Below are 23879 nucleotides of genomic sequence, written 5' to 3' on the forward strand. Positions count from 1 at the left end.
AAGACAACACAGGGCTCCTTCCTATTCCAGGAGGATCTTCAGCAGATCGTTAAGTAGGCCTGCAGGATTTCTCCAGAGGCCTTGAAAAGGAAGCCAACTGGATTTTCAGTCTCCTGGGACAAATAAATTCAATTTACAGCCAACGGGGGCGGCTGCAAGATCATCACCCTACAGCTGATCCTTCCCCAGCCCATGTGAGCCAGCATGCGTTGCAGCTGCCAAAAAAGCCAATGCAGTCCTGGGCCTGCACCGATAGAAGGATCACATCAAGATCACGAGAAGGGATTACAGATTTAACAGAGTTGGAAGGGACCTTGTAGTCCAATCCCCCACCTAAGCAGGAGACCATACCCCATTTCTGGTCCAGTCTCTTCTTGAAAGCCTCCAGGGATGAAACTCCCACAACTTCCGAAGGCAACTGCTGTTCCATGGGTTGATTCTTCTCCGTCAGAAAATTTCTCCTTATTTCTAGATGGAATCTCTCCTTGGTCAGTTTGTCTGGCCTTCGGATGCTTTGGAGATAGTTCTCACTGTTAGGAAATACCTCCTTATTTTTAGGTTGCTTCTCTCCTTGATTAGTTTCTACCCATTGCTTCTTGTCCTGCCTTCAGGTGGTTTGGAGAATAGCTTGACTCCCTCTTCTTTGGGGCAACCCCTGAGATATTGGAAGGCTGCTATCCCTGCCTCCCCTGGTCCTTCTCTTCACTAGACTAGCCAGGCCCAGTTCCTGCAACCGTTCGTCATATGTTTTAGCCTCCAGTCCCTAATCATCCGAGTACAACTGTGTACAGCGCCAGTGAGGCCAACACTTTGAATACATATTAGTCCTACGACCACAACGGAGCCTGATATTTCTGTGGCTAAGTGAGAGACATTTGTTAGGTGAATTCTGAGTCCTTTCTTGCCATGCCATCACTGCAGCAGTTGTTAAGTTAGTAACAGGGTTGTTAAGGGAATCTGGCTTCCCCATTGACGGACTTGCCCGAAGGTCACAAAAGGGGATCACGTGACCCTTGGATCCTGCGACCGTCATAAATATGAGCCGAACGTCCGAGTTTTGATCACGTGACTGTGGGGATGCTGCTGCTGCTGCAACGATTGAAACGAATCCTTAGAAAATTAACCTTCGTAACTGAAGGCCCAACCGACAACATTGAGACCAATTGAAGCTGAATTAAGTTCAGCTCGATTATGTGATTAAAAAGCTGCTTTGGTTTGCTTTACCTGTGAAGTTTCAAATAATGAAAGCCATTCATTGTGGGCCTCTTGGGTGGAAATGTGCCAAGGCCCACAGCCTTTCACTGCAGCCTCAAGACAAAAAAGAAGCCTGCCACCTCAGACAAGGCACAAGCAGCTCACAACAACGAATTTCTATAAATTAAATGGAGGTGCCAACATTTTACCAGGAGCTATTCTGACATTCCAGATTCGGTCACAGTCAGCATTTTCTTGTTAAGAACTCAGTAACACTTTCAGCTGTGTTCGAGTGGGCAAAAGTTCAGTCTAACATACCAGCAAAGAAAGTGGAATCCTCTTTATTCTGACTACAGATAGTCCTTGGCTCACAAGAGTTCATTTAGTGACCGTTCAAAAGGAAAAAAAGTGACTTACGACAGTTTTTCCACGTACGACCGTTGCAGTATGTAATCAAAATTCAGATTCTTGGCAACTGACTCACATTTATGACGATCGCAGTGTCCCTGGGTCATGCGATCCCCTTTTGCAACCTTCTGACAAGCAAAGTCCATGGGGAAGCCAGATTCACTACACAACCAGGTGACTAACAACTAACAAGAGTGGCTCACTTAGCAATGGAAATTTGGGGCTCAATTGTGGTCGTAAGTCGAGGACTACCTGTAAGGTTGATTTGAACCCCAGCAGACTCTAGCGGCTACAACCTAGGACCACAATTGTGCACCAAATTTGAGACATTCGTTAAGTGAGTTCTGCCCCATTTTTACGACTTTTCTTGCTGCGGTTGTTAAGTTTCACTGCTGTTTTTAAGTGAATCTGATTTCCCTGTTGACTTTGCACGTCAGAAGGTTGCAAAAGGGGATCCCTTGACCCAGGGGCACGGCAACCATCATAAAGGTGAGTCAGTCGCCAAGCGTCTGAATTCTGATCACGTGACCATGGGGAATGCTGCAGTGGTCGTAAGTGTGTTAAGTGTTCCTAAGCTGTAAGTTCGGTGACTAAATGAACTGTTTGTTCTGACCTAGGCTTCCCTAGCAGCATGAAGCCGAGTCCTGGTCCTGATAAACCCCTTTCATTTAATTGACAGTGAATTCCTCTCCAGCAAAGTCTTTCCTCTCCCACAGTCACAATTACCAACCTTGATCAGGCTTGGAGAGGGGCCAGGCCGATATCTTTCAGACTCCGCAATACTTGGCAAGAATGAATTAATGGCCTCCTGCAAACTCCACTCCCCTTTTGCTCCTCTTTTATTCCCTCTGGGAGGGGCCATTCACCCTCCACCTATGGCCTCACTCCCAAGTCGCCCCCTGTTCCTTACCTGTTCCCTTTGTCTGGCAGCTCTGCGCATGCGCCCAGCTGTTAATCTGCCTCACTGATGTCTGACTCCGAAGGCAGCTGATAACTGGCATACGGCTCTGGCCCCCTCTGTGCCTCCGAGCCCTCATCAGAGCCTTCCCCAGACTCCAGGACTGGCCCAGGTTCCTCCCCAACCTCCTCACTGTCCAAATCTGCCGGTCGCTGGCGGGCCACAACACTGTTGTAAGTCGAGGACTCTCTGTCTCAGAGACACAAACTGCTAACTGCCTTAACGTTTTGAAACAGGCCATCAACAGATCTCTGCTCTTCTCAAAAAATTCCACCCCAGGCTTTCTCTGCTCCAGTGAGCAAGATAAGGCATGTTTTTCTACAGTTGAAATATCTGTGCCTCCGCCCGCCCCCCCCCAAGCTGAACAAAAGGTTCAAAACAAATGCAGGAAAGAGCTGGCTTCCACAATTGCAGGAAGCTTCTATTCATTCTGTGCCGCCTGTCTTTCTCAGAAAGAACAATTCCTCTCTTCTCCTATTGCTTTGACACGCGGCATTCATCTGAAGGGCTTCTTACCAAAAATCAGTTAATTTGCAGGAAGAGAAGAGAAACCAACACACAGAAAGAGAGATGCTTGCAAGATCAAAAGATTAGCATTTTCACCCTGAAGGCCACCGAGTTGCTTTTGAAATTCATTTTGCAGCATATTTTTGGAGGCCCGCCGGCAAGTGTCTCAATTAGAGGCCATCAAAGCAATAAATTTACAGGGACATCTTTGTCCTTCTCTATTGCCAAACCAGGATGAGGCTGCATGACGATCCTTGTTTGACAAGGTGATCAATTTCCCAGAGCTTCAGGAAGCAATTTTCATGTGTTGGATCCAGCCGTCTCATGCGTGACAGGGAAACAACTGAAGAGAGGAATAAATGGAGATTATTCTGATTTAATTAGGTGCTCTGCCCATGGCAGCTCAAAAGGAACATATGAAGTAGACAAGGCTGGCATTAGAGAAATGGTTTCCCTTCTCTGCCAACTTTTATGGAAATTGCCCCCCTTTTCTGCTGTTTCAGAGTTGGCACATCCAACTTTCGGGGTTCAAGCCACGACAACCACAAATTTCAAGGTTTAACATGCTCTTATTTTTAAGGAAACTCCTTTCTCCTAAACTGGTGTTTCTCAAACTTGGAAGAGGGGTGGGTTTTCAACTCCCAGAATTCCCCAGCCAGCATTATTTCCCCCCAAAATCATACCCAGCATAGCTAGCTGGGGAATTCTGGGAATTGATCCATGAATTTTCAACTTTGGGGTGGGGAATTCTGGGAGTTGAAGCCTACCCAATTGGGGGGGGGAGGGCTGCCATGGGTTGTGGGGGGGGGGGGAGTGGCTGACCTTGGAGGTGAAGAATGGGCGCATTTAATTAATCAAAAAGAGAAGCAATCTGAATTAAGGAGAAACTTCCTAGCAATGAAGACAAATTAACCAGTGGAACAGCTTGCCACCAGAAATTGTGGGTGTTTCGTCACTGGAGGTTTTTAAGAAGAGACTAGACAGTTACTTATCTGAGATGGTATAGATTCTCCTGCTTGAGCAGGGGGCTGGACTAGAAGACCTCCAAGGTCCCGTCCTATCCTATCCACCTTAAAAGGGCCAAATTTGATTTAAGCCATTTAAACAGTCCCCTGAAATAATTCCCACTGTCCAAGTAGCTGAATTTGAGTCATGTGACCTGGAGGTGTGTGTGTTACAATGGTCGAAAGTGTGAAAACCGGTGGTAGGTCCTTTTTGTTCTGCATCATTATAACTTCAGTTGCTAAATGAGTGGTTGTAAATCAAGGTCCACCTGTATTGGGTGCCTGCTTGGCAGGAAAGGTAACTTACAGAGTTAAAAGGAAGAGATGGTAGAGACAAACCGGATGCAGAGGCCGGAAGTTAAGGTTCTAACATTTCTGTGGTCAGAGACAAATGTTTAAATCAACAAGAGTCAGATTTTTTATCTCTTTTAGGGGGTTTTAAAGGCAGGTGGCCTTAAGAAAAGTGAATGGGGCAGGAGGGGACCTTTCAAGGCTGCAAATGTGAGCCCGATTGCTTCTCCTTTCCATAAAAAGCCTCCTGTCATTCAATATATCGGAGAGAAAACAGGGATTCCCTTGTTACAGGGGAAATCTTTACTCTCCTTGGGAGAAGCAACAACAGACTTTTCCAGGCAATTTGTTTGACATTACAAAGTGAACTGCGTGTTTCAGGTTAGGCAAGTTATTCTTTTGCCAAAGTTAATACTGACACTATAAACCAGGGGTGTCCAAACTTGAGAACTTTAAGACTTGTGGACTTCAATTCCCAGAATTCCCCAGCCAGCATGGCTGGCTGGGGAATTCTGGGAGTTGAAGTCCACAAGTCTTAAAGTTCCCAAGTTTGGACACCCCTGCTATAAACCAAGGGTGTGCAACATTGACCACTTTAAGACCAGTGGACTTCAACTCCCAGAATCCCCCAACTTTAGAGGGCTTAAAATCAGTATGTCTGTTAAGCTGCCTGGGATTCTGACATGTTAGAGAGAACTTACAACAGGGCCTTCCGATCTTGGTGACTTTTAAGACCTGTGGACTTCAACTCCCAGAATTACCATTTGTGACCTTCCCAGCTGGCTTCTGATAAGCAAAGTCAAGGGGGGGGGGGGAGGGGAGGAGAGGCAGGTTTGCTTAACAACCGCAGTGATTCACTAAACAACTGTGGCAAAAATAAATGGGATGCAACTCTACTGCCTTGCTTAGCACCAGAAATTGTGGTCATAAGTCAAGGACCACCTGCCATGAAGGAGGGAAGGGTCAAGGAAGCATCAGGAGACCTGGTTTGGAGGCAGAAATAGGAAAACCTGCAATGAGAAGCTAAAGATGAAAAAAAGTGGCTACTTAGGACATTTCCAGAGGTCACAAATGTAGAATAATGTAAATTATGCTACCATTATGTCAGTTTGATAGTTACTAAGTTATTTCCTCCATAGAAAAAATGCAAAGTCAACATTCTGGATGGGGGAAAAAAGAGAAAAGGTACAGAAAGGGTAGACTCAGCCACAAACAACAACGACCTTGCAAGGAAGAAGAGCTGAGACAAAGGACTGGCCTCTGAGGCTTGGTTAAAGTGGATTTAGGATAGGATAGGACAGGACAGGAGAATAGGAATTGGAATAGAACCAAAAAATAAATAGGAATAGGATAGCTTTATTGTCACGTTGAATGTACTAATTGGCATACATTAAAATGAAATTACATTGCCTACAGCTCTCAAAAGGGTCTCCACCTCTAATATAAACATAAACACGATAAATGAATTTAGCTCTGTTCAATCCTCATCTAGGCTGTTAACTGATGATGTTTCCCAGGCTCATTGATTTCAATGGGAAAAATAGTAGCTGCAGAATAAAGAGGGAGTCAAGGCTCTGAAGCAATGGATGGGTCTATCCCGCCGAAAGTCCCCCCCCCCCACATCCCACCCACTCCCCAGGCTTGGCAAAGCCCAGGAATTTCAGAGAATGGCAGAGTGCCCTTTGGGGCAAAAGGAGGATTTAAAAGACAGCCAAAATCTCTTAGTGAGATGCCCTCTACAAGGAAAAAGAGAAGGCAGCGAAGAGGCTGAAGGGCAAGGGATGATCCAAGGGCAAAAAAATTAAATGCAGCTAATCCTCAGCTTGCAACCATTCCTTTGGTGACTGTTAGAAGTTGCAACGACCATTTTTCACACGATCATTGCAGAGTCCCCCGTGGTCACATGATAAAAATTCAAATGCTTGGCAGCGGATTCTTATTTATGACAGTTGCAATGCCCTGGGGTCATGTGGTCCCCTTTTGCGACCTTCTGACAAGCAAAGTCAGCGGGGAAGACAGATTCACTTTACAACCGGTGACTAACTTAACAACTGCAGCAATTCGCTTAACAATGGTGGCAAGGAAAGTTGCAAAAATGGGGCAAAACTCATTTAGCTATCTTGCTTAGCAACACAAATTTCAGGCGCATTGGTGGCTGTAAGTCAAGGACTATGCATAATATACAATAAATACATAAAATGTAAAATATAATCTCCTGGGCTGTCTTCCTTGACGCCGCAGGAGGAGAAAAGTCTGGCTGAAAAAGGGATGAGGCAACTTCCAATGTCTCACTCAGATCGGAGCCTCCATGGCTAGGAGCAGTGTGCTGTGAAATGGCATTGGGAGCTCACAGAGGGTCCTATCCCGCTGAGGCAGGCAGCCAAGGATTATGCAGCAGAATAGCCAGGGTGGATATCGGAGCAGCAGCCAAGCAGAGTCTCCATCCATGGGGAGAGAAGGCTGGGTGCCCACAGGGCTTAAAGGAAAGCCAGCTTTCTTGGCTTCAGAAGCCGTGGGGAGCCAGGCTGAGCCAGATCACGTGTCCCCAGAAGACCCAGGGCTGTGTGAACCCCAACTCTGCAGGGGGAACAGCGGGAGGAGAGCCAATTGAAGATTAGAACACTGGGGCAAAAAAAGCAGGAGGAAGATTAAATGGGAGGGGGTGGAGAGGACAAGAATGCCAAGTGATATATAAGAATTAATCATTCATAGAAAGGCTAATAATCATCCCCACATAAAGGAGGGTCTCAAAAGGGGAGAGGAAAAAGAGGAAGAGGTGGTGGTGGTCACCAAGCCCACCCCAACTGCCTTCTTTCATGTTACACCTACCTTTGAGGGGGGCATGGGAAGCCATTGAGACGACTCCCCTGCCCCACTGATAGACTTTAAAAATGAGAGAGAATAAAACAAACCCCAAATAATGGCAAGTCTCAAAAAGGAAAGAAGAGGATGGGGGAGAGGGGGGCGACACCAAAGCCTAGCTGCTTTCCCATCTCTTTCCCTCCCCTCCGAGTAACCTGTGTCCTTCCTTTCCCTCCAGTTCCACCCATTCAGCCCCACTGATTTAATATAAAAGCAAATCTTAATAAAATGATCCCCAAATAATGGCAGGCTTCATTGGCAGGAGGAGGAAAGGGAGGACACCAAGCCCCACCCAGCCCCCTTCCCTCAGGCTACACGTGTCTTTTACTTCCCTGAAGTTACATGCCTCTTTGCCTTCCTTCCAGCTTCATTGGTTTCCCTCCAGTTACATGCATTCAGACGACACAACCCCCAAATAGCGGCAGGACACAGCAAATAGGGAAAAGGAAGGTGGGGGGGAGGCCGCCAAGCCCTCCCTCATGCTACACATGTCTTTGCCTCCCCACAAGTTACAAGTGTCATTCCCTTCCCTCCAGTTCCAGGCCTTCAGACGACTCCCAGCCCCCTTGCTAGAATATAAAAGCTAATCCTAACAAACCAATCCCCAAACAAGAGCAGGTCTCAACAGGAAAGAGGGGGGGAGGAGGCCTCCATCCCTCATGCTACACGTGTCTTTGCACTCCCTTCCAGCTACACCTGTCATTCCTTTCCCTCCACTTCCACCCATTCAGACGATTCCCAGTCCCATGCTATACTATAAAAGCTAAAATAAAAACCATCCCCAAATAACAGGAGGACACAGCAGACAGACAAGAGGTGGTGGAGGAAGGTCACCAAGCCAAAAGCCCAGCTTCCATCCCTCGTTACACGCGTCATTCCCTTTCTCCGCTCCAATTCCTCCTATTCAGACGACTCCCGCCCCCCCCCCTGGCAACCTGAAAACAAAATTTAAAAAAACCCATCCCCAAATAACGGCAAGGAGGAAGAGTAGAAGGGGGGGAGCCCGCCGAGAGCCCGGCCTTCTTCCCTCGTGCTACACGCTTCCCGCAAGATACACGCGTCTTTTCCTTCCCACAAAATACACGTGTCCATCACTTCCCAAAAGAGACGTTTCCCTTCCCACAGGATACACGCGTCTTTCCTTTCCCACAAGATACACGTGTCTTTCCCTCCCCACAATATGTCGTTCCCTTCCAACAAGGTACACGCGTCTCTTCCTTCCCACAGGACACACGCGTCTTTCCCTTCCCACAAGATACATGTGTCTTTCCCTTCCCACAAGATACACGCGTCTTATCCCTTCCCACGTGACGCGCTCTCCAGAGGCTTTTCTAGGCCGCGCGGGCGACTCCCGCGACTCCCCTACGCCCCCGCTCACCGTCAGGCCGGTGCCCAGCACGATCACGTCGTACTCCTCATTCATGGCGGCGGTGACGGCTGAGGCGGGCGGGCGGCGGGCGAGGCCGGGCGGGGGCGGCGCGGCGCTGGGAGGCCTCCCTCGGGCGGCGTGGGTGGCTGAGGGGCTCGGGCGGCGGGGCCGGGGCGGCGGTTCGAGGCCTCGGCGGCCGTAACTGCCGGCGCCTGAAGAGGAGGAGGACGAAGACGACGAAGAAGAAGCGGCAGCTGAGGAGAAAATGGAGGCGACGCTGCTCCTGCCGCCGCCGCCGCCGGGAGAAGAGCGCGCCAGAGGGGCGGGGCCTTTGGGGGGCTGGGCGGGGCGTCGGCCGCCACCCGAGGGGGAGGAGCTGGAGGGCGCCCCAATCCCCGCCATTGTCGCCAAGGGGGCGCTGCCCGGCCGGCGGCCGTTATTGGGCTGCCGCGAGGTATCAATCAAGGCTGGGAGGGAACAAGGGAGGCGGGGCGTTCCTTTATTTCCCCCACCCGTGGCCACGCCCTCTGACCGGGATTGGCTGCGCGCCCTCGGCCGGACGAGGCGAGCTCGATGCCACGCAGGTGCCGCCGGGCATGGGAGGGGGAAAGAGCATGCGCGCTGGGGAAGGTGAAGCCGCTGCCCTGCTTCCTGGTGATGAGCACGTGACTCCCTGCCAAGCTGTGATTCCACCGTGTTTTCTTGTCTTATATTTATTTATTTAGCCAAGAATGAATTCGATAACAGATATAAGTATAGACATGATTATGAATGCATGAAATGAATACGAATACAAGGGAATATTAGGATAGGGATATGCACACCTCCTTTACAGACCTCTTGGGGTGAGGTCAACCATATATGTATATTATAACCTATCAAATGAAATAATAAACATATAAGAATGATAAATGTAAAGAATAATAATAATTATGTGAATGTATACTTCACTACCAGGCGTGGCTTGGGGGGGGCGAGATGTGGCTTAGGGGGGGGTGACTTGGGGGGCATGACAGGGGAAGGATATTGTAAAATCCCCATTCCCTCCCCACTCTGGGGCAGCCAGAGGTGGCATTTACCGGTTCTCCGAACTACTCAAAATTTCCACTACTGATTCTCTGAACTACTCAAAATTTCTGCTTCGAGTTCTCCGAACTACTCAAAATTTCCGCTACCGATTCTCCAAAACCTGTCAGAACCTGCTGGATTTCACCCCTGGACTCCTCCCCCTACTGCACCATTTGGGGAAAGAGCCTCCGGAAAGCTTTTGCTCGCAAATCATACCAGAAAACAGTTGGAAAGATGTATGGGTTTTTTTTTAATGCTCACTCCCACAAAGTCGGTTCTCCTCAAAGAGTTGGACAAGGTCGGTCTTCTTCGCCAGCTGCCTGGCGTACGTCCGGGCATCGTCTGCAGAATCCTTTAATCCTGCCTGCAGGAGGAAACGCACGCACGGTGTTTGCTGTCTTGCAGAAGCCATGTGCAGTGCTGTGGGGCAGAGAGAGCAGGGCAACGGTAAAGGTTTTGTGCGCCCCACGGCAGGACGCCACCATCCGATTTCGGTCCTACCAGCTGTTATCCAAGTCAACAATTCATCTTCATTAATACCTTTTTTATATCTATTGATTGATCGATTAGTTATAGGACTGTGATGGCAACACCTGTGGCACACGGAGCCATATTTGCTGGCACATCAGCTGTCAGCTCAGTTGCGCATGGAAATGCTGGCCAGCTGATTTTTCGCCCTTCTGGAGGTCTGTGGGGAGACCGTTTTCGCCCTCCCCAGGCTTCAGGAAAGCCTCCAGAGCCTGGGGATGGGCTGTGCGCGCAAGCACGGAGGTGTGTCTGTGTGTGTGGCATGCGCACATGCACAGGTGGGTGGGGAGGATTGGAGTGTGCGCCACGCTGTAAGAAAAAGCTTTGCCATCACTTTTATAGGCCATGTCAACATACAGGTTCAATCCCGTATTACCAATAAGCAAATCCTTTAAAATGAGACTAGGGCAAAATACAACAACATTGGATACATAAATATGTAAAACCAAATAAAATGACCTAACATTTTATTACCCCTGCAATCGACCCCAATCAGGCCCACCTATGCGATCTCAGTCGGACCGTTTTAGTCAGAAATCATGCTGCATTAAAGGCCGTTTTTTCAGATTCTGGCCACACGTGAGTTATGTTGTTTTAACATGGGCCTCGCACTGGGCCATATATTTAATATGTGGATCAAGGGTATTTATCTCTCACTGCCTTATACAAAGAAGCAATCGAATAATATTTATTAATATAGTATGAAGATTTCCTTTTCCTCTTGAAGGCCCAATGTGGTTTCTGAGGCAAATTCAGCCATTTTGATGTAGTGGGGAAAGGCATCAGGCGGGAAAACAGGAGTGGTGAGTTCTAGTGCCTCCTTAGATAGGAAAGACTGCTGGATGGCTTTGGGCCAATCACTAGGAGACAGTGAGTTCTGGTCCCACCTTAGGCACTGGCTAGATGACAGTGGAACAATCAACAGGAGACGTTGAGTTCTAGTCGTAGCCAGAAAAACTGGCTAGGTGACTTTGGACCAATCACCAGGAGACAGTGAGTTCTAGTCCTGCCTCGGGCAGAAAAGCTGGCTAGGTGACATTACATCAATCATTACAAGATGGTAAGTTCTAGTCCTGACTTAGCGATGAAAGCTGGCTAGGCGACTTTGGACCAATCACCAGGAGACGGTGAGTTCTAGTCCTGCCTTAGGCATGAAAGTCAGCTGGGTGGCTTTGGGCCAATCACCAGATCAATCCTTGACGTTGCAGGAATTGGTGCTGTGGGGATACAGTGGGCAGACTTACCAGTTCGATGCTTCTTATCCTTCGCGTTCAAAGAAGCCCCCAAGGAAAGCAGGCATCGGATTGTCCCCTCGTGCCCTTCCTGCATGACAGAACAAAAACCCACAGACCAGGTTTGAGCTCCTTACTTACTACTCAGTAGTAGTAACTGTGAAAGGGATCTTGGAGTCCTAGTGGACGACCATTTAAATAGGAGCCAGCCGTGTGCAGCAGCTGCCAAAAAAGCCAACACAGTCCTAGGCTGCATCAACAGAGGGATAGAATCAAGATCAAGTGAAGGGTTAATACCACTTTATAAGGCCTTGGTAAGGCCACCCTTGGAATACGGCATCCAGTTTTGGTCGCCACGATGTAGAAAAGATGTGGAGACTCTGGAAAGAGTGCAGAGAAGAGCAACAAAGAGGATTTGGGGACTGGAGGCTAAAACATAGGAAGAACGGTTGCAGGAACTGGATATGTTTAGCTTAAGAGAAAGAAGGACTAGGGGAGACATGATAGCAGTCTTCCAATATCTCAGGGGTTGCCACAAAGAAAAGGGAGTCAAACTATTCTCCAAAGCACCTGAGGGTAGAACAAGAAGCAATGGGTGGAAACTAATCAAGGAGAGAAGCAACATAGAACTGAGGAGAAACTTCCTGACAGTTAGAACAATTAATCAGTGGAACAGAAGTTTTCTCCAGAAGTTGTGAAAGTCCCAACACTGGAAGTCTTTAAGAAGATGTTGGATAGCCATTTGTCTGAAACGGTGTAGGGTTTCCTGCCTAGGCAGGGGGTTGGACTAGAAGACCTCCAAGGTCCCTTCCAACTCTACTATTGTATTGTATTATTATTGTATCCTTGAACTGTGGTTTATGCAATCCACTGGGCTTGCCCAACAGGTTAATCCACTCACCATAGTTTTTCAATCTTTATGTATTATTCATCTATTGAATTTCTCCTCTACCCTCAGCTCAGGAGCAAAAGATAGAATAACAAAGTTGCAAGGGACTTTAGAGGTCTTCTAGTCCAACCCCCTGCTCAGGCAGGAAACCCTATAACATTTCAGACAATTGCTTGTCCCATCTATTCTTTAAAAACTCCAGTGCTCCAGTGAGCACCCACAACTTCTGGAGGCAAGTAGTTCCACTGATAGTTCTCACTGTTAGGAAATACCTCCTTATTTTTAGGTTGCTTCTCTTCTTGATTAGTTTCCACCCATTGCTTCTTGTCCTGCCTTCAGGTGCCTCGGAGAATAGTTTGACTCCCTCTTCTTTGGGGCAACCCCTGATATATTGGAAGACTGCTATCCTGTCTCCCCTAGTCCTTCTCTTCATTAAACTAGACATACCCAGTTCCTGCAACCGTTCTTCCTATGTTTTAGCCTCCAGTCCCTTTTTTGTTGCTGTTCTCTGCACTCTTTCCAGTGTGGGGCTGGACTTCAACTCCCAGAATCCTTTGCCTGGACTGCCCATCATACAAATGAAAGGACCTGTGCCATCAAGACAGTATTTGTCATAGTGGTGCAGTGGCGAGACAGGCTAATTCTGCCCACTGCTAGCAGTTCGAATCTGACCGGCTAAAGGTTGACTCAGCCTTCCATCCTTCCGAGGTCGGTAAAATGAGGACCCAGATTGTTGGTGGTAATATACCGACTCTGTAAAACCGCTTAGAGGCAGCGGTGAAGCCCTGTGAAGCGGTATATAAATCTAAGTGCTATTGCTATTTGTTCAGCCGAAAAGCAGAAGTGGTCAGGTGTAATTGCAGTAGCAAAGCAGCGGCTGGGGAGGATGGGATGTGAGGAGGAGGAAGCAAAGGCCACGAGAAGGTCACAGACCAGATGGTGATGTATTCAGATATTCCCGCTCTTCCTTCCTCATTTGTAAGAAGTGTTTTAAAAGTCAAAAGAAGTCCAATATTTTGCAAATCTCTAGTTGGACGAAATATTTAATTCTTATACAATTACGTTGAATCTGTATGTTATTTGGCTTAAGGCACCAATAATTGAGAGTCGCTTTGGTCTAGTGGTGAAGGCAACAGGCTAGAAAAAAAAAGGAGACTCTGAATTCTACTCCCACTTTAGGCATGAGAGCTGGCTGGGCACGTTTGAGCCCATCACCAGGGGACGGTGAATTCTAGTATCGCCTCAGGCATGAAATTGGGGGACTTCAAGCCAATCACCAGGAGAGGGTGAGATCCGGTGACTTCTAGTTCCGCTTTAGGTATGAAATCTGGCTGGGTGACTTTGGGCCCATTACCAGGAGACAGTGAGTTCTAGTTGCACCTTGGGCATGAAAGAATAGAATCAAGATCAGGTGAAGGGTTAATACCACTTTATAAGGACTTGGGTATGTTGGCCTCCTTGAATTATTTGTAAAAAATAAAGGAAGGATACAAATAAAATAAAAGGAAGACACCTCAAATCCCAATGAAAAGGACAGGTACCTTTGCCGCGTAATGCAGGGCAGTGAGACCGAGGTTCGTGGCCCCTTCGTCAACCTCAACCCCAAGATCGGACACAAGGAACCGAAGCCCATTGTCCTGTCCGGTGATCGCAGCTCGGTGCAACGGCTGATTGCCAAGAGCATCTCTGATCTTGTAATCGGCCTGCAGAAAGGGGGACAGAAAGCAGAACGCAAATATTTGGGGTTATATACCCCAAACGAAGGCTGGGGAGCACAAAAAGAATGTGTCAACTTGTAAAACGTTTCAATGTGTGTTATCGAGTTGCCGTGGGAGAAAAGTGGGGGAGAGAATTCCATGTATACCTTCGGCTAGAGTCGGATCTCAGACTACCACGGCAGGTTTGTGAGGCAGGTAATTTTACAACTTGCTGCAACACCTCATTGGTGAAGGTGATTTATGACACAGACTGAGGGGAGGGGAGAAACGGGGGTAAAATTCAGCCCCAATTTAACTGAGGTTAGATCTGACTCCACGCGGGCCTTGCCAAGATGTTGTTCCTAATAAATGACTGGATTTCTTTTGAAACTTGGCTTGAGTTAATTAGGGCATCTTTCCGGAAACCTGACAGGATGTTTCAGAAATCTTGGAACGGAATAGAGGTAGTCCTCGACTTACAACAATTCATTTAATGATGGTTCAACGTTACAACGGAACTGAAAAAAGGGACTCAACTATCCTTTTTCAAACTTACGACCATTGCAGCATTCCCGTGGTTGTGTGATCAAAATTCAGATGCTTGGCAAGTTGCTCATATTTAACTCAATGGTTGTCCCAAAGGTGCTTTTTTCAAAAGGCAACTGGACTTTCTTTTTCCTTGAAGATGTTTCGCTTCTTATCCAAGCTTCTTCAGTTCTGACTGAATGGGGAAGTCAATTCTGAGAGGCACTAAGGCCACTTGGGGGTTTATCTGTGCCCTCCAACCTCCAAGTGGCCTCAATGACTCTCAGAGAGAGTACTAACAACCAGACAACTGCAAGGAATATAAATCCTTCCATCCTCAAGTTATTCATAAAATAATGGAATGTGCTGAAATGAGTAAACTGACATTTGAAATTAGAGAACAGGAATTTTATAAGATATGGGATTTATTCTATCAGTGGCTAGATAAAAAAAACATGGAAATGAAAGATGTTAATGTTATAAATACAAGAATAATAGAACGATACAGACAATAACATAAAGATACATTATTATTGGATAGAATTAAGATGGTGTAATGAATTGTTATAATATCAATGAATTCAATACCTGGAATATCTCATTTAAAATGAAGGAATAATAGTAATAGTCAAATAAATGAGGTACAATGATAACAATGTATACAAATATATTTGATTTGATAATATGTGATTTCATATAAATTGTAAGTGATGACTATGGAAAGGATGCACAAAAACCTTGTAACCAATCGACGCACTGTATGTAATTGAAGATGGCTTTATGTTTTATGTTTGGTTTGCCTATGTCTGTTTAAAAATGAAAGACTTTTTTTTAAAAAAAGAAATCCTTCCATCCTCCACCATTCAGTCAGAACCGAAGAAGCTTCTTGGATGAGAAGTGAAACGTCTTCAAGGGAAAACAAAGTCCAGTTGCCTTGTGGAAAATGCCCCTTTGGGACAGCCATGGAGTTTGTGCATCAGAAGGTCACAAAAAGATGCTGCAACCGTCGTAAATATGAGTCGGATGCTGCAACGGTCCTAAGTTAAGGGAGTTAAGTCACTTTTTTCAATGCTGTCGTAACGTCGAACGGCCACTAAACGCACTGGGGTAAGTTGAGAACTACCTGTACTCCTGGGTTACCAAGGATAACACTCGATTTTCAAAGGGAACTCCTGTCAGAACGGGTGGAAGACAAACACACCTGATGTTTCTCTAGAAGCACTCTGGCAATGTCCAAGTGGCCGTTTTGTATAGCGTCTGTGAACGGGGTGACCCCGCAGTGGTCCCGACTATCCGGCACATAATGGCACCTTGGAGTAAATGCAGAAAAGATGGTGAAAGTCACGATTCAACCCAACCCAAAGCAGAGTCAAGAACCAGCTGGGAAAAGAAATGATCAGCCTCCCGGTGTGTGTGTGTTTGTGTGTCCCCTTTGCGACCGTCTGATGAGCAAAGTCAATGAGGAAGCCAGATCCACTTAACAACCGTGTTACTAATTTAACAACTGCAGGGATTCAGTTGTTAGTCACTGTGGCAAGCGAGGCTCGCAAAAAAGGGAGCAAAAATTTGGGGCTCCGTTGTGGTCGTAGGTCGAGGACTATCTGTCCACCAGGAGGAGCAAAACTCAGCTCACCTTTCAAGGAGAATTTTGACCACCTCCAGGTGTCCGTGCATCGCTGCAAAAGAAGAACAGAGGTGAAAAGATGGCTTAGTTTTGAAAACTGGCAGCGGCTTCCCTCAGGTGGGTCCTTTCCAGATATCTGACACTCCAGCCTCCATCATTCCCAGCCTCCCAAATCTCCAGGAAGCACTAAATTTCAAAAGAAAGATTTTTCTCCCTATTTGTTCATCGAATTCGATCCTTAAACTTAAGCGAGTGTATGTTGAGGGCAGCAACTGTTTTAAACCACAACAACCCTGCGAGGAAGATTGAGCTGAAGTTCCTCTGCTAGGTTCTAGGCTCAGCCTTCCCCACGATGGTCAAAAAAGTCAAGATGGCAGCAATGAAGACCCCCCCAAGGGAACCTGTGGCCACCTTCTTTTGACTAGCTAAAATCATCCTTGTTAACTAAATGAAAGATTCCTTGGTTGAGGTTAATTTACTCAATTTCTACAGCTGTCCGTACTCATTTTTACAAGATTCTGGGTGGCTTAAAATAAAATAATGCAGGGATTGCATAAATAATGCATTTAGTTAGTAATTGTTTGAAGTTGCAAACGCACTGTAAAAAGTGACTTTTGAACGGTTTTCCCACTTAGCGACCATTGTAGCAGGTCACGTGATCAAAATTCAAATGCTTGGCCACCATTTCATATTTATAAGGGTCGCAGTGTCCGGGGGGGGGGGATCACGCGATCTCCTTTTGCGACCTTCGGGCAAGCAAAGTCAACGGGGAAGCCAGATTCGCTTAACAACCGTGTTGCCAATCTAACAGCAGCAGTGATTCACTTAACAACGGTGGACAGGAAGGTCATCAAATAGGGCAAAACTCACTTAACAACCGTCTCGCTTAGCAGCAGAAATTTTGGGCTCAGTTGTGGTCGTACGTTGATGACGACTGCCTGTCGACTGCATCTCCTAGGGATATGATGGAGAACCTATGGTGCTCGTGCCCGAAGCGGCATACAGAGCCAAGTCACCTGGCACGCACGGCGGCGCCCGTTCCTCTTTTGGGTTTTTGGCGCATATGCATGCGCGACGATCAGCTGGCTTTTTTGCGTGCATCACTGCCGGCAACAGCAAGAGCTGATCAGCTGATCATCACGCATTGATGTTGCCAGTAACCATGAAGACTAGCTGGCTGGTGCGTATGTGCACGTCGGAAACCAGAAATCCATTTCCCAGTACGCGCATGACCCTTGGCCAGCTCCTCTTCCGGGTTGCGGACCAGACAAGCGCAAGCACTCCCTTTCTGGCACTCAGTGCCGAAAAAGTTACCGTATTTTTTGGAATATAAGACGCACCTTTCCCCCTCAAAATAGAGGGTGAAAATCTGGGTGCGTCTTATAAACAGAATACAGCATTTTTGGCCTCCCAAAACCCCTTCACCAAAATGGCCGTGCAGAGCCTTTAGAAGGCTTTCAGAGAGCTCCTGGGGGCTGGGGAGGACAGAAATGAGTGAAAAAGGGGTTGTTTTTGCTCGATTTTGTCCCCACTTCCAGCCCCCAAGAGCACTCTACAAGCCTCCTAAAGGCTTTGCGCGGCCATTTTTTTAACAAAAAAAAAACTTTAAAAAAGCTTTTCATGAAAACGCCGTTTTTGAGAAGTCTGCAGAGTGCAAAAACCTTTTTTTAAAATTTGCCTCTTCAAAATCTTGGTGTGTCTTTTACTCCGAAAAATACGGTAGTCATCACTGTCCTAGGGGATGATGTCACGCAGGGGCTCAGGACCCCAGACAGCACCCTGGTTTCCCCACCCAGTTGAAAGTTCAAGATCCTGCCCCCCCACACCCACAAGTCCAATCTCCCACTGCCAAAAAGACAGATTCCTCCCATCCAGCTCCAGCCAGGTGCAGAGACAAAGACCACCTTGAGTTTCTGAGAAGAATGTTATTGTGGCTACATATCACCCCACTCTGTACAATCCCCCCCTCCCATTTCCCCCCAGTAGAAAGCGTGGCAGGCCTGAAGTCCAAAAAGAAAAGTTGGCTTACAGGCATGACAGACGGATTGAACCTGTCAGTATGGCCACCATGAAATTTCAATTGCACCCATTTCCCAGGCCGACTTATTCACCGACTGCTGATGAAGCAACTCAAACCCTCTTAAGAGGGGTCCACACGGATGCAACCTGCGGTGTGGAGAGGGCTCCTTCGGATCCGGCTTTCCGTGTCCCAAACATCAGGAGAAGCATCCAGCAAGTATTGGACGACCCGAGGATCGCCTTCGCGGCTGGCGATGTGGAAGCAATTCCAGCCGTCCTTGTTCTTCAGCCGCAGGTTGGCTCCGTGCCGGACAAGATCATTGATGATTTCCAGGTTCCTCCTCGTACAAGCCATCATAAGAGGGGTCCTAGAAAAATGGAGCAGAGGGAGAATAATCAATCTTCTCAAGCCTTTTCATGGGAGATCATCCAGACGTATCGTAAGAACAGCTCCCAGATGGATCTCCAGAGGTTTGAACACCGGGCTCGATCTAAGAAAATGAAATTCAGTGTAGAAAAAAAAGGAAGGTTTTACACTGAGGCAAGAAAAAAAACAATTGTACGGGTACCAACTAGGTGACAATTTTGCTCAATTGTAGTTAATTGTGAGAGGGATTTTGAAGGCTTTGTGGACAATCCCTTAAATATGAGCCAGCCGTGGGCAGCAGCTGCCAAAAAAGCTAACACAGTTCTAGGCTGCATCAACAGAGGGAGAGAATCAAGATCACCATGTGAAGTGTTAATGCCACTTTATAAGGCCTTGGTAAGGCCACACTTGGAATATTTGCATCCAGTTTTGGTCACCACGATGCAGAAAAGGTGCTGAGACTCTAGAAAGAGTGCAGAGAAGAGCAGCAAAGATGATTAGGGGACTGGAGACTAAAACATGAGGAACGGTTGCAGGAACTGGGTATGTCTAGTTTAATGAAAAGAAGAACTAAGGGTGACATGATAGCAGTCTTCCAATATCTCAGGGGATGCCCCAAAGAAGAGGAAGTCCACCTATTCTCCAAAGTACCAGAAGACAGGACGAGAAGCAATGGGTGGAAACCAATCAAGGAGAGAAGCAACCTGGAAGAAGAAATTTCCTGAGGATGAGATGAATTAACCAGTGGAACAACTTGCCTCCAGAAGTTGTGGATACTCCATCACTGGAGGCTTTTAAGAAGAAAGAGAAGAACTATTTGCCTAAAATGATATAAGGTCTCTTGCTTAAGGAGGGGGTTGGACTAGAACAGGGGTGAGCAAACTTAAACACTCAGAGCCATTGGGACCGGTTTCCCACAGAAAACACCGGGAGGCCCAAAGGTCCTAACCGGAAGCCCCCTGTTCAATTCTGGAGCTGACCGGAAGTTCAGCTCCCCCACCATAGAGTCTCCTCCTAGCGCGGCATCCTTTTCCCTCTACCTGTCATAACCGAAAGCCCTATCAATTGTGGAGACAACTGGAAAACCCTCCCCTTGCCATAGTCTTCTCTTGGCGCACTGCGCTTCTCTCCGCCCTCCACCGGAAGCCCCTCTCAAAATTGTGGCGCCGACCGGTGACAGAGCTGCAGCAGAGGGAGGAAAAAGCCACATGCGGCTCTAGAGCTGCAGTTTGCTGACCCCTGGACAAGAAGACCTCAAAGGTCTCTTCCAATGCTTGTATTCTGTATGATCTCTGGCCTCCCTAGCCAGAAATCTCTTTGAGAGGTTGAGGAACCTCAACTGATAAGGTTGGTCTTCCCTTTTGATTCCTCCTTAAGTGGTGCAATAAGCAATTTCATGCTGGATTTGCTTAAGTCAGGGGTGTCCAAACTTGGCAACTTTAAGACTTGTAGACTTCAACTCCCAGAATTCCCCAGCCTGGCTTAAGTGACCGTGCGATTCCCGTAACAATTGCACTGATTTGCTTAACAACTGTGCCAGTGGTGGTTTCCAATTTTTTTACTAGTGGTTCGTTTGTGCGCAGAAGCATCCAGACCGGTGGGCAGAGCCTACTACGGCCGCTGCTACTACCAGTTCGCCCGATCCAGGCCGAACCGGAAGCAACCCACCTCTGAACTCTGCCCCCCAAAAGGCGATAAATTCAGGTGTGACTCACTGAACCACCACCAGCAACAGAAATTCTGGTCCAATTGTAGTCGTAACTCAAGGATTTATGTAGTAGATATTAAGTAGATATCAAACCTGTGCATTAATATCTACATCAACTTCATCTACAAACCCAAGATTTTATTTTGTTTATTATTTTGCTGTACATGGCCCCCTATCTCAAGTTCATGACTCTGGACAGCTAAAATAAATTATAATATAATTTATAACACCCACACCTGAAGCCATTATGAACAGAAGAACACGGACACTGACATCCCCTAAACTCCGCAGAAGATGTTACCTAGCCTGGTAATGAAACATTCAAAAAGCTTGGCGAACAAACCTTCACCCTCATAATATAAAGCTAAATATAAAAACAGAAAAATAGAACCCATTGGTCAGAAGAGGCAAGGTGGCCGCAGTGGTTAGAGTGCAATACTGCAAGGCTACATCAGCTAGCTGCAGTTCAGCAGTTCAAATCTCATCAGGCTCAAAGTTGACTCAGCCTTCCATCCTTCCGAGGTCGGTAAAATGAGGACCCAGATTGTTGGGGAGCAAGAGGCTGACTCTGTAAACCGCTTAGGGAGGGCTGAAAAAGCACTATGAAGCGGTGTATAAGTCTAAGGGCTATTGCTAATTAACATAGGCAATTGCATGGGTCCAGCCCCCTATCCTACCCCTTAGAACCAAGGAAAAGGCCAGCAGGGCTCATGTGATTTCCTGGTGGTCTTCCATACAATACAATAGCAGAGTTGGAAGGGACTTTGGAGGTCTTCTAGTCCAACCCCCTGCCTAGGCCAGAAACCCTATACCGTTTCAGACAAATGGCTATCCAACATCTTCTTAAAGACTTCCATTGTTGGGGCATTCACAACTTCTGGGTGCAAGTTGTTCCACTGGTTAATTGTTCTCACTGTCAGGAAATTTCTCCTCAGTTCTAAGTTGCTTCTCTCCTTGATTAGTTTCCACCCATTGCTTCTTGTTCTGCCCTCAGATGCTTTGGAGAATAGCTTGACTCCCTCTTCTTTGTGGCAACCCCTGAGATATTGGAAGACTGCTATCATGTCTCCCCTAGTCCTTCTTTTCGTTAAACTAGACCTACCCAATTCTCCTGCAACCGTTCCTCATATGTTTTAGTCTCCAGTCCCCTGACTAAATGACTAAAACATATTCAATCTGAGAAAACCCCTTCAGCGCCAATCCATCATACCAGTCTGCTTTTTTTAAGCAATCTACTACAGCTCTCCGTTCCAGAAGGTATAAGAGACAATCCCGGTGGCCCATGGAAGCAGCTTCATGGAGGGGACGCTTATAGTCCAGATTCACCAGCTCAATGTTCATTCCCACGATCTCAATGAGGTAATGCAAGATATCCAGCTGGCCGTGTCTGGCTGCGAAGTGGAGAAGCGTGTCTCCCGACTTCTCCCAGTGTTTCTGTCTCACGTCTCTATCCAGGTCAGGAATTTTTTCAATCTCTTCTTGGAGAAGAGTAAACATCCCTTCCCGTATCAGCCGAGGAAACAGATTGCCGATTTTTCTTTCCTCCATCACCAGTCCAGAGCTCCAGAGAGAAGGACCTAAAGCCCGTTTGAGGGAGATGGGCAGTTTAGAGATATAATACAATAATACAATAGCACAGTTGGAAGGGACCTTGGAGGTCTTCTAGTCCAACCCCCTGCCTAGGCAGGAAACCCTATACCGTAAAATATATTTTATATATAAAATATATAATATATAATGAAATATTATACAATATATAATGTACGCATATATGCACAATGTATCTTTTTACACTATATATTGCATTTATAAAATATATGAATATGTAAATATGGAATATTTGTACAATATATAATTTGCATCTATAGGAAGTATCTTTTTATATCTATTTTATATGTAAAATATATGACTATGTAAATATGAAATATATATATTTTGTATGATATATAATTTACACACACACACACATATATATATATATGAAATATATATATTTTATATCTATTAGGTATATAAAATTTATGAATATGCAAATATATATTTTATCTATTTACAATACATATATAAAAACATAAATATCAAACATTTTTATAACTTAAAATATTTCAAAAAACAAATAAATTTAAATATATATAATTAATTTACATATATATATATAAATATCTTTTATATCTATTATGTATGTACAATGTATGAACATGTAAATATATTTATATATTTATAATACATATATGTAAACATAAATATCAAACTTTTTATAACTTTTAAAATATTTGAAAAAATAAATTTTAAAATATATAATTTATGTGTGTGTATGAAATATGTATATAAAATATATGAATATGTAAATATATATTTTATATTTATAATATAAACAAATAAATGACATTTTTATAACTTTTAAAATATTTGTAAAAAACAAATAAATTTTAAAATATATTTTTATAAACTATATTTATATAAATATGAAATAGAAATACACACACACTTGCACAAGATTCAACTCAGCTTTGTGCGTCCTCTTTTATCCAAAAAGGGAAGAGAACACCAGAGTTTTCACGTTCAGACAGATACCTTTCTTTATAAAAAGTACATTAGCCCAAAATATCTGGAAATTAGCTGGGGAACATCTTAATTGGGATAACCTGCATTATGGCAACACGCAGTATAGAACCGGAAGTCACTGTTCGAAGGGACTCCATATTTATGGCTGGTTCCTGCACCTTTATAATGGTTTCTCCTTTACGTCATCAACTATACGCGCCGTCTCATTGGTCGGCACCTGGCAACTCTTCCGCTTGAAGGAGGAGCCATAGGGAGAGAGCTCTGCGATAGGTCGACGGAAACACACCTCTCGGAGGAGCACCCGGCTCAGAGGGCGGGTTTCGCGGGCGGAGTCGTCAGCAGGCTAGGCTGCGCGTGGCCAAAGGGCGTAGGGGGGGGAGGCAAGTTGAGTTGCGCATGCAAGAGGGGCTGGTGACTTGCTTGCAAATTCGATTGAGCTCAAACAAGTAGTCCAAATAACCAGGTTTAATTTTTTAAAAAACATGAAAATTTTAATTAATTAATTACTAATTAATTAATTAATAATGAGATTTTGGAGGGTAGAGCTGGAAAGGATTGTCATCCAGGCCGAATCATTTGCTATCCTGATTTTGGAGGAAAATAATTCAATTGCTTTGGTAATGGGGGAGGAGGGAGGGGGGGGCGCTGAATTGCAGCCCAGCGTTCGTCAACCTGGCGCCCTCCGGATGCTGAAGCCCTTGCAGCTAGTCTTTGACTTACGACCACAATGGAGCCCAAAGTTGCTAAAGTGAGAGGGTGGTTAAGACTTCCAACGGATAATTTTTTAAAAAATTGTATTTATTTATTTATTTGTCAACAAATACAAGGAAACCAGTATTAGAACACATGAAAAAATGGCACAAATAAATGGATATAAATAAGCAAAACGTAATCATAAACACATAAGAGAGTACATATAAATAGGACAAAGACAGAAGGAACGTTGGTGCGCTTATGCATGCCCCCTAATTAGATCTGCAGAAAAACAATAACTTATCAACCTGCCTTCCATTGAGGACCTGCACACTGCATGTGTCAAAAAGAGGACTGAAAATATTTACAGA

General features: G+C 45.8%; 2 protein-coding genes across 6 annotated transcripts in view; both read right to left on the reverse strand.

The window, feature by feature from the left end:
• The window catches only part of GDI2 (GDP dissociation inhibitor 2), a 33509-nt gene extending 24499 nt beyond the window's left edge, over positions 1-9010 (reverse strand). Inside the window, exon 1 of the mRNA XM_081957618.1 lies at positions 8603-9010. Within this exon, the coding sequence (XP_081813744.1) occupies positions 8603-8995 (393 nt within the window). The 5' untranslated portion in view covers positions 8996-9010. The remainder of the gene's footprint in view (positions 1-8602) is intronic.
• An 876-nt stretch (positions 9011-9886) lies between these two features.
• On the reverse strand, positions 9887-22958 carry ANKRD16 (ankyrin repeat domain 16). 5 transcript variants are annotated; one of them, XM_081957622.1, is made up of 8 exons: positions 22739-22958; positions 21461-21827; positions 18323-18543; positions 16166-16208; positions 15734-15842; positions 13852-14013; positions 11434-11512; positions 9887-10081 (listed from the first exon to the last, which is right to left on the reverse strand). In XM_081957622.1, exons 2-8 carry the CDS (start codon positions 21796-21798, stop codon positions 9912-9914), a joined length of 1122 nt encoding a protein of 373 aa, XP_081813748.1. In that variant the 5' UTR covers positions 21799-21827; positions 22739-22958; the 3' UTR covers positions 9887-9911. The 5 variants fall into 5 exon arrangements, with proteins under 5 accessions (XP_081813748.1, XP_081813749.1, XP_081813750.1 ...); XM_081957623.1 differs by having other exon boundaries at positions 22735-22958; XM_081957624.1 differs by having other exon boundaries at positions 22896-22944.
• Between the last annotated feature and the right edge of the window lie 921 nt (positions 22959-23879).

Source organism: Natrix helvetica (assembly GCF_964273705.1).
Source record: "Natrix helvetica genome assembly, chromosome: 6".
NCBI classification, from domain to species: domain Eukaryota; kingdom Metazoa; phylum Chordata; class Lepidosauria; order Squamata; family Natricidae; genus Natrix; species Natrix helvetica.